The 10,454-nt window shown below is 37.5% G+C and overlaps 1 protein-coding gene across 2 annotated transcripts in view; it reads left to right on the plus strand.

The window, feature by feature from the left end:
- Window positions 1-10,269, plus strand: part of LOC113074835 (sarcoplasmic/endoplasmic reticulum calcium ATPase 1-like) — a 68,794-nt gene extending 58,525 nt beyond the window's left edge. The window contains exons 14-22 of one of the 2 annotated variants that reach the window (XM_026247579.1): window positions 466-801; window positions 2,127-2,347; window positions 2,433-2,635; window positions 2,788-2,873; window positions 4,535-4,668; window positions 5,001-5,118; window positions 6,901-7,018; window positions 7,178-7,206; window positions 7,319-10,269. In XM_026247579.1, coding sequence (XP_026103364.1) covers window positions 466-801; window positions 2,127-2,347; window positions 2,433-2,635; window positions 2,788-2,873; window positions 4,535-4,668; window positions 5,001-5,118; window positions 6,901-7,018; window positions 7,178-7,182 — 1,221 coding nt within the window. In that variant the 3' untranslated portion in view covers window positions 7,183-7,206; window positions 7,319-10,269. The remainder of the gene's footprint in view (window positions 1-465; window positions 802-2,126; window positions 2,348-2,432; window positions 2,636-2,787; window positions 2,874-4,534; window positions 4,669-5,000; window positions 5,119-6,900; window positions 7,019-7,177; window positions 7,207-7,318) is intronic. The other variant, XM_026247574.1, reaches the window with a different exon arrangement.
- Window positions 10,270-10,454: the final 185 nt, after the last annotated feature.

The following is a 10,454-nucleotide window of genomic DNA, read 5'->3' on the forward strand; positions in this document are numbered from 1 at the left end:
GTTTTACCAGTTATCTTTTTTAAAACTCAATTCTCTATGTTTATTATAATGAACAATGAGTCCAAAAAAGTATTTGAACACTTAAGCAATATATAATTTTTTTTAAATGTATTACTATATAATACAGCAAAATATCTAATCAGAGTGGATTATTTTAGAAAATGATTGCACACCTTTAAACAGAACTTGCATTTACTTTTACTTTTTTAATTAAAAAAATATATTATATAATTTTTTATAGTTTGTTTATTAATGTTTATTATATATTTTTTTGTTTATTTACTATTTATCATTTATTACTATTTAATATTTGTTATATTTTTTCATCTTCTGGTCTTTTTTGTTTAGTGTAATTAAATTAATACATTTTTACATGTGGTTTGCACTGGATTGTATTTTCTCAGGCCACTGTACATGTAGATTTATATATCTGAGATAACATGCCAAATCTGTTCATCTGTTTAGTCAAGTCTGACCTTCGTTGGCTGTGTGGGGATGTTGGATCCACCCAGAAAGGAGGTGATTGGCTCAATAAAGCTGTGCAGTAAGGCCGGTATACGTGTCATCATGATCACTGGGGACAACAAGGGCACCGCCGTGGCCATCTGCAGACGCATTGGCATTTTCAGTGAGGATGAAGATGTGGAAGGAAGAGCCTACACGGGCAGAGAGTTCGATGACCTGACTCCAGAGGCCCAGCGAGACGCTGTGAAAAAGGCACGGTGCTTTGCCCGTGTGGAGCCTGCACACAAGTCAAAGATCGTTGCTTACCTACAGTCCTTTGATGAGATCACAGCGATGGTGAGATATAGTGGTTAGTGGCTGACCGCCAAATTCTAGTAAATATGTACTTGAAAAAAGTGAAACACGGTCATTAGTTGGTTAATATATTAGGAGCTGCAGCATAATAAATGATTCAAGTTGAATTTTAAGGAGGATAGTCTAACCCTTGCTGATGTAAGTTCATTTTTATGGCCAGTAAATTTTCTCATTTCACCCACTATTAGCAGATGTGAAAAACCTTTGATTTTTTTTTTCTCCACTAAATCCTTTTTTAATTGTGTTGTAACATGAGAAAATTCATAAAATGATTAAGTATTAACCTAGGTATTAATTAATATTATTGTATAATCTAATTGCTGTAATTTTGGTTTGAGCAAAAGAAAATATTTCTCATTACCACCAATAGAAAACTTTATATACAGCATGTCATCATAGTTGTCACAGTTGGGCTGTTAAAACGATTGAAGGTGGCAGTTCTACAGTTAGAGAGCTGAGAGGATCATATAAAGGATGAAGTCTCTGATTCTACTCTCCAGTCTCTTAGCAGTAATGTAATATTCTACGTCTCCGAGGTAGACAGCCTTGTCTGTTATGCTGATTTCTCCTGCTGGAGTTATGAGAGCATGTCTTTGCTCTTCACATGCTGTCGCCTCCAGCTCTGTTGTATGCATGTGTCTGGTTGTCATTTGGGGAATTGAAGTACTTCCCAGACATCAGTGTGCATGACAAAGGGTGCTTTGCTTCTGTTATGACATGACAAGAAAGATTTTCCAAATCCCCTAATTGAGTCCTGTTTAATCCCCAGCCTATAATAAGCTTTTACCTGAGAGCAAATATTATTTACCCTTTGATCATTAGGTTTCTTCATAGGCTTAATATGTTTTGAATCTTTACTTGAATCTACGTTTTAAACTATTGGGCTTTGAATTGACCCTTTGATAAGCTCCACCCCTTATGGTTGCTGTTGATAACTCAGACAGCCTTTAGAAAACATACCATAGAAGTGCATTGGAGGTGTCTATAAACCAGTGTGATTTAAAGTCAGTAAAATGTGTTCATAAAGTGGAAAAAGGTGAATAGAATGTTTTCTTGAATGAATTGTGACATTTCAAACATGCTTTATCTTTATTCTATCCCTGAATGATAGTTTGTTCTTACTGATTAATAAACCATAGCATGCAGATTTGTTTCAAGGTTTGGAAAAAATAAATGTCTTGCTTCTATAGTTTAATTGACCTTGACAGGTCAATTACGGTTCAGAGGTGGGCTAAGAAGGGCCAAATGCTAAGTGTCGTGTAGAAAACCCTTATCCTTCACTCGGTTTCTTCCCATCTCATTTTCAGACTGGAGATGGCGTGAACGATGCCCCTGCTTTAAAAAAGGCTGAAATTGGCATCGCCATGGGCTCAGGCACAGCTGTAGCCAAGTCAGCCTCGGAGATGGTGCTCTCTGATGATAACTTCTCCACCATCGTGGCCGCAGTTGAAGAGGGACGAGCCATCTACAACAACATGAAGCAGTTTATCCGTTACCTCATCTCCTCCAACGTGGGAGAGGTGGTGTGGTGAGTGAGAGCCTGATTAATGTTGTGATTCAGTTTCCTATCCACTGTTACACTCATGTGGGTTGCTTCTTTTCCTCCAACACAGTATTTTCCTGACAGCAATCCTTGGCCTACCTGAGGCTCTGATCCCCGTCCAGTTGTTGTGGGTGAACCTGGTGACAGATGGTCTGCCAGCCACTGCCCTGGGCTTCAACCCCCCTGATCTGGACATCATGGACAAGCCCCCCAGAAACCCTAAAGAGTCTCTCATCTCTGGCTGGCTCTTCTTCAGATACCTGGCCATTGGAGGTTAGCCCAATATCTTCGTTATTCCTTGTACAATCTTAAATTGTTGTAAAAATTGCTACATTAAGTGCACTTACAGATCTGCTCTAAAAACTGCAAGTCAGCTCTATGAAGCATTAAACCTCACTGGAGTTATTGTACTCTTGATTTTCTAGGATATGTGGGTCTAGGCACTGTCAGTGCTGCCACCTGGTGGTATTTGTTTGATGAAGATGGGCCACAGGTGTCTTTTTATCAGCTGGTGAGTCAACAGTGAGACCATATACATTACATCTTTATTTTTATAACTAGGATAATTTATCTTATGAATGACCAGACTTTTCTTTAATAAATAGAAATATCAAAAGAACAGCATTTAATAAATGTGTATTTTTTTGTAACATAATAAATGTAATTTAATGCCACTTCTGATAAGTGTAATCCACCATTGCTGAATAAAATGATTTATTTCTGACCCCAAACTTTTGAGGGCCAGTGCACATAATCGAGTCATAAAAATAAAATATATATACAATAATATATATATACAAAATGTTAACAAGAAATTATTATTGAGTCATGTTGCATTGTAGGGGTGGCACGGTTCAACTTTTTCAACGGTTTGTTTCACGGTTTTAGAGTCACGGTTTCGGTACAGTTCGGTATATGCTATGTTTATGGAAAAACTATACTTTCTAATAAGAAAAAAGAAGAATATTCTATCCAACTACAAGCAACAGCACAAATAAATACAATAGAGAAGAGATAAAATCAATAAACAGTGATTTTCTGTTGTTTTTTTGTTTTTGTTTTTTAGGGAGGTCTAGCATAAGTTTTTAGGTACAGAAATGTAAAAACAGTATTGCATTTTAGACTTTGCAAATTAAAGATTATTCTTTATTAAAGTTACAAAAGCTTTTTAATCAAGAGCAGCGAGTCATTTCTTTGTTGTTGCTGATCGATTAATATAAAAACTGTCACTTTAAGAGAATGTACTGATACAGTGGGCCTACTTTCAGCCAGCTATGTCTGCTGTAGGATACTTACCAAAACAGGCATTTTCACATGATTTTTGTGTGAATTTGTCCCTTTGAACATAATACTTTAGAGAGAGCTTATATTTGCGTGCATTCTGGGGAGCGGGTTTGTGCGCTTCAGATGAATGCACAAATCTGCTCACTGCGCGCACGAGATCGCGTCCTTTGGCTCTTAAATGAGTTTAGTTTAAACATATCAACGTGTGTTATTCAGATCTGCTCATACTGTAGCATTCGTGTTGAACAAGACTGAATGATTTGTCCAGGTTCTTATTTGTTATTTTTTTCTCTCATCGCTGTTGTTGTAATGGCTGGGAAGCCAGAATGCGCATGCATCAACAGAAACATATATTTGCCCGACCCTGTTTTTTTACGTGCTATTTATAGCAAACCATATTACATATGATATTACAGATGCTTTATCAGATTTAAGTTGAACCGCTTTCCCAGCGCGTGCCGAACCGTGTGTGTTGAACCGTGCCACCCCTACTGCATTGTAAAGTTAAAGAAATCCCAAATTATGTAATTTTCTTCAAGAGGATTGGGATTGTTTTGGAATAAATAACTCCACCAAGGATTAATGCCACAATAAGAAGTTTAGTGTATATCTGAATATTTTAAAATAAAGACACAAGTGTCCAGTGTCAGGGAGTTAAGATCTCACAGGATGATCTACACAGCTGCCATCAGTGGGTCAAATGATTTCCTGTCTTATTGCTCTTGCATATGATATGGTGAATATATTAGCTGCACTAAAGCACAGCTTTTCTGTTTTATTAAGAATGAAGCGACTTAGAAAACAAACACTTGAAGATCTTCAAGATGGTTTGTGATGCTCTTGATACTCTCCCACATTGACTCTTAACTGTCTTTTTCTTGTCTGTAGAGGCACTTTATGCAGTGTACAGAAGAGAATCCCATGTTTCAGGGCATTGACTGTGAGGTCTTTGAGTCCCGTTACCCCACCACCATGGCTCTTTCTGTGCTTGTTACCATAGAGATGTTCAATGCTCTTAACAGGTAAGACCTGCTGCCATGGTGATAGCACTGCATCAACTGATCTTTCAATATACGTCTAAGTAACGTTAGTCACTGTAAAACAGATTTCAGATGTCTCAGCGGAGCTGTGCTGGGTCTGTGACAGCTCTAGAGTTAATTTTCTTTCAAAATACTTAATTAAAAATAGTAAACCTAAATGTTAATTAAAAAAAAAAAAAAACGTTTTTGCTACTTCCAATTTTCTCATTGTCATTTTTAATATAAGCGTAACTTTAATGACTACTTGGTAAATGGTATAAAGATTTCAAGTCATTCAAGACCCAAGGCCTCTGATTCTTCTCTCATTCTCTCAGCCTTTCAGAGAATCAGTCTCTGCTGAGGATGCCACCCTGGGTGAATATATGGCTGCTAGGGGCAATAATCCTTTCCTTATCTCTCCACTTCCTCATCCTGTATGTGGAGCCTCTACCGGTGAGTGAAATACACAGGAACATCTATTTTCTCTGTCAATATTCACCTTACAAAAACAATCTGTATTTGTTATCATATTATTTTAACTTATTACCATAATCTTAAACGCACTAATTTGTAGCACGGATAATTTTACCACTTGCTGCACTTTATATTTCTAGTTATTTATTTGAATTGGAAGTCTTGCACTTTCACAGAAAATTGTTTACTTCCGCATTGCAAAACAAAGCATTTAAATGTTTTGTTTCACCCCAAAATTTTAATCATTAACTCTTTTTAAAAAATCATTAGCCATTTACTACTTTTATTTATTTTCCTACCCCCCATGTCGTTCCAAATGCAACTTCATTTTTTCCCCCCGTATTTTTCGGACTATAAGTCACACCTGAGTATAAGTCGCATCAGTCCAAAAATACGTCATGATGAGGGAAAAAAACATATTTAAGTCACAATGGACTATAAGCAGTCCCTCCAGAAAAACTCCTTTTGACCTTTTGTTGCGGGCAAAAATCCTTGATTTTACGGCACATTTTCTTAAAAAATGCGATGGAATATGCTGAATATTTTTGCAATTTTATGCGATGAAATTGCGTGAACTTGCAAAAACTGCGGTTTGATGAAAAAGAGAAAAAAAAGGTGATTCCCCCCACACCTTTTTTCTCACTAGGCTACTACCTTAATGTAAAGAGTAATTTCTTATTACTTCCTATGATAAGCGAGCATACTAAATCACAGAATATTTAAGTTGCAATCTCTTACTGCAACGTAAATTATTTTACATACTACTAATATAATTACAACTGTAAGTTTTTGGTACTGTTCTGTAACAAAAAAGTGCAGTCTTACAACTGTAAAGTTGCATCAACTTCTGAATGAAACTACAACAGTGTTAGTTGCCTAGTAAGAAGGGGGTGTTGGGGGAATCACCTTTTTTTTCTCTATTTCATCAAACCGCAGTTTTTGCAAGTTCTCGCAATATAATTTGGCTCCACTGTCATGTAACAAATCGGGAAAATGCTTTGCACGTTCTTTTGCGCTTATTTAAGAATGATTTGCGCGCTTCAAGTTTCACCCTGGTTTCACCGCCGGGTTTGCAGATGATGTTCACGTCACGTAATTACATCACTTCATAAGGTTCCCATGGCAATAGGGGAAAATGGCGCTTTACTTGTGTGAAGTAAACACAACATTTTTCAACTTTCTGCTAATATATATGTGAGTTTTTTGCAACGAAAATACAGGGATTATGAAATCATGCTAGCCCCGCATATTTTGCTTTCTGAAATCGGCAATTTATGCGGTAAAAGAGCGGCGTATTTGAAAAAATGTGACCCCGCATAAATAAAATGTAAATGTAAAATAAACTTTCTATTAAAATTATTATTATTAATGCCTGTTTTTTTGTACAGTACAATAGCATTATTATAATAATAGATTTATTTATTGGTTTAATTTAATATTTGTATCATTATTATTATATCAAAGAAATATTGAAAGTTTTTCATAAAAATAATAAAGTGACCTAAGCAAATCCATTCGTCCTTTGCTACAGAAGTACATCAGAAATAGAAGAGGGAATCAGTTTACAGTTGAGGAGATTTTTGTGTCACAGAATCAGTGATTATAGTGTTGACTGAATCAGTAATTGTATCATGATGGTTTTGCACACATGCATGGTAATTACAGAAAATATGGAGCGACAGCTACAGTGTTCTCTCTCTTTTCCAGACCGCCGCATCTTTGTTTCTCATTTTGTCTTTCTTCTCATTTTGTGTTCCCCAGCTGATCTTCCAGGTAACTCCACTGAGTTGTTCCCAATGGATCATAGTCCTCAAGATCTCAATTCCTGTCATCCTATTGGATGAAGCACTCAAGTATATCTCCCGCCACCACTTAGAAGGTACAACCTGTTTACGGGAACAAGTTTCCCTGTGTATGTCTGGCTAACGCATCGTCTCTGTCCCTGATGTGACTGTTCTTAATATTCCAGTCAATGCTTCTGTCTCTTTTATATTGACGTTTTCTGTTTGTTTCTTCTGATCTGTTTCTCCTCCGGCAGTTTAACTTTCTCCTCTCATCTTTTAAAAGGTATTTTCTTTAACTAGCCTGTCCAATTCGAAATGACTTCACTGTTTTGGTCTTCATTTCCTGAAGGCACCGTATAACTTCTCCTCTCCCTCTCTTTTTTTTAAATCTGCAGGTGAAGAGGAGGAAAGGTACAGGAAGAGTCGGCAGCTGAAATTCTAGGACAACTTCCTCCAGACACACATGAACACACACACATGCGCACCCCTGCCTCTTTCCCCCAAGCTTTTAAGACTGCGCCCCGTGCATACACACACTCACACACACACACACGCTTGTCATCACTTATCCTGTGTCTTCGCTGCATGTCCAGCCACCACTAAAACAAGCAGGGCTTGTAGTTTGTGTTACTGTGTGTGTGTTTGTGTGAGAGCGAGAGACTAGGTGTGTGCGTGTGTGTTGGCATGTGCATGGACCTAATTCAATCATGTCAAGCACTTGTGACCATTTGTTTTCTTTTATCTTGCTTTTTAGCATTCATGTCCTTGCTGTACATAGTAGGGCAGTTTCTGGTGCCGCTTGAGGGAGAAGAAGAGGGTTTGACGTTAAACTTTGGGGTATTACGGGTTCAATTCTCTCCCTTTACACGAGGAGAGATTCTAATTTTAAAAAAGGAGACGATGGAGATGGCACCATGGGCATCTTTTACTGTGTGAATATTCCCGTTTGGACAGAATGGCCAGTTTCTTAAGTGGTCAACTCCAGTGTCTCTCTCGTTCCGCTCCTCTTTACAGATGGGATGGCCACGTACAGTGCTGAGAGTTCATTCTCTTAGCCATAAGTTTCATTTAGATAGCCGTTAACATAAGGCTAACCTGGCAGCAGATGTATTTTTTGTTTTTGTTTTAAGATTAAGTCTAAAATAGGTGCCACTTAAACCTGAGAATGTTGAAACATACTACATTCTGGATTCAAGGATATGTGAAATAATAGGCCCAGGAATTAATTTCACCTACAAAATATTTCAAAACGATCCAAATTATTTACATATGATCACAAACACAAAGGGAGCAACTGCTCTATCCCAGACATCTCTTCTACTCTAGTCTAGAGTGAACTCCAGTTGAACACTAGTAACTATGTGCTGCAAGTAAATCTGTCCAAACGTGGTGCAACCTGCCACATGCTGTAAGTATTGATATCTTTGGCAGGTTTTGAATATGATCAGAGGGAAGGAGAAGGAAAGAAAGGGATTTGTTCACAGACGTGAAGGGCAGTCCAAGTCTGCATCATTGCTTGTTGGGACAGCTTTGATGTGTAACATTATCTGACTCACTTCTCCACACAAACACATGCACCCTCATTACGGAGTAAAGGGCTCTCACTTGAATGTACTTTTACTCGCTTCTTCTCTGTACCGTCTTATCCTTTGAAATGTAACCAAAGTGAGAGATTCACCTTTTCATCCTTCTTTAATCCTGTATGCTGCCAAATGGCTTCTTCGTTTGCTTTTGTTTTTCTTCCTCCATATTCTACATTTGGGTTGAGTTAATATCATCATCATGAACACAGAAACATTTTTATCGCAGTGGGGCTAACATGCTTGTCGTGCATCCTGTCCACAGAGGGACGACTCTCTACCGCTAGTGCTTTTCTTGCAATTTTGCTGAACTTTGCGACTTTTTTTTTTTTTTAAATAAAGTAATAATAATGTATTTGACTGAAAGAACCCAGGTGGTTTAGTTTGTCAGTTTTGCTGTTAAGGGTATCAAATGCCTTCATCGATCTGTTGGGAATGCGGGTGTGCTGTTATCAGACAAATTGGCAAACCAAGTACGCCTGTGCCTGGTGTCATTATGCTTGCCGTGGTAAAAACGCAGTGTGAAGAGTCTGTGTCCGCTTGTTAGCTGTGACTGGTGTGAGCATCCTTTTGTCACGGTCTAGAGTCATCTGTTCTCCCAGCAACAAATGTGAGTGGTGTAAATGCTATTTTAAAGGCAAGCTCTGTGTCCCATGTGCTTTCACACCTTTAGCTATTTCAATGGCAACATATTACCATGCAACTTTAGGGACAGCATATCGACACGAGGCAGTAAGGCAGCTTGTATTCATCACACTAGCATCTGCACCAATAGAAAATGTGGGCTTTGTACAGCCTTGCTAATAACTACTGATCTATTGAACTCTTCTTGTACAGAAAAAAGAAACTAAATACCTGATTGCATGGAACCTTGTTACTGTAATTAATAACCTATACAGTATATTACATTTATTTTTAAATAATGGCTTAAATGAAACATCAACACCCAGAAGAGAACAGTTTTTTTTTTTCTGCATTCAAGTAACTAAAGATGGAGAATATTTTTTAGATTAGTGGAGGTTGTTTATTCATTGTAACAGATTGTTTTTAAGGGTTGCAGGGGGTTTTGTGTCTTTTACATTTAGTTTAGGAGTTGTAAAATAAAAATAAGAATTGTCCTAATGATCATTTTGCAACTTATAATTGGGTTTAAATGTAGGAGGATTTTTGGTTTTTCTTTTGTTGGATTGTTCTGGAAAAGGACTTGTGTTTTACAGAGTGACGTCCAGTAGTCCATACTGGTTTATGGAGAAGTCGTTCTCTTGAAAGGCTTATTTTGGGTACTGTGCCTCCAGGTGTATGAAATGTCTGTGTGTTATGCAGAAAATTGGACGTCCACTTTGTAAATCTATTTCAATTCATATTCAAAAACTAGTCGAATATTTTTTTTCTCACTTTTTTGAACTTCTTTTGTTGGTGCTTCTCCCACATACCGTTTTTATCAAACAATGCTGAATGTTTTCATTCTGAAACGTAATTGATTGTTCGCTATGAACACTCTCGAAAGGCTGACAATCAGGAGAGCAAACACAAGATTGTAGTGACGTTTCCCTCCATTGGTTTCTGAGCACAGTGTGGTCCTGAGATGATCTGTTCGTCCTGGACGGCTGTCTTTCTGCCTGCGCACAAACCGGCTGGAGCTTTGCACCCACTACTGAGAAAGAAAGAATTCTCTGTTAAACGCCTTGGTAATATTAATTGTGGATACATAATTTTATATATATGAAAAACACATGTCAAATAAAGATTATTTATCTTCTAATTTATTTCGATGCTGTTGTTGCTGCTTTATTTTTGTCTTTTTGGATCTCTTAACTTCAGTCTGTATTTGTGAGTGCAATAGACACTAGTTACCGCCAGGTGACACTAATATCACACATTGGCCTCAGCGACTGTTTGTTCAGCACTTCACACAAAGTTATAAATATTATAAATATTAAGTAATTATTCT

Source organism: Carassius auratus, chromosome 5 (genome assembly GCF_003368295.1).
Source record: "Carassius auratus strain Wakin chromosome 5, ASM336829v1, whole genome shotgun sequence".
Lineage (NCBI taxonomy): Eukaryota > Metazoa > Chordata > Actinopteri > Cypriniformes > Cyprinidae > Carassius > Carassius auratus.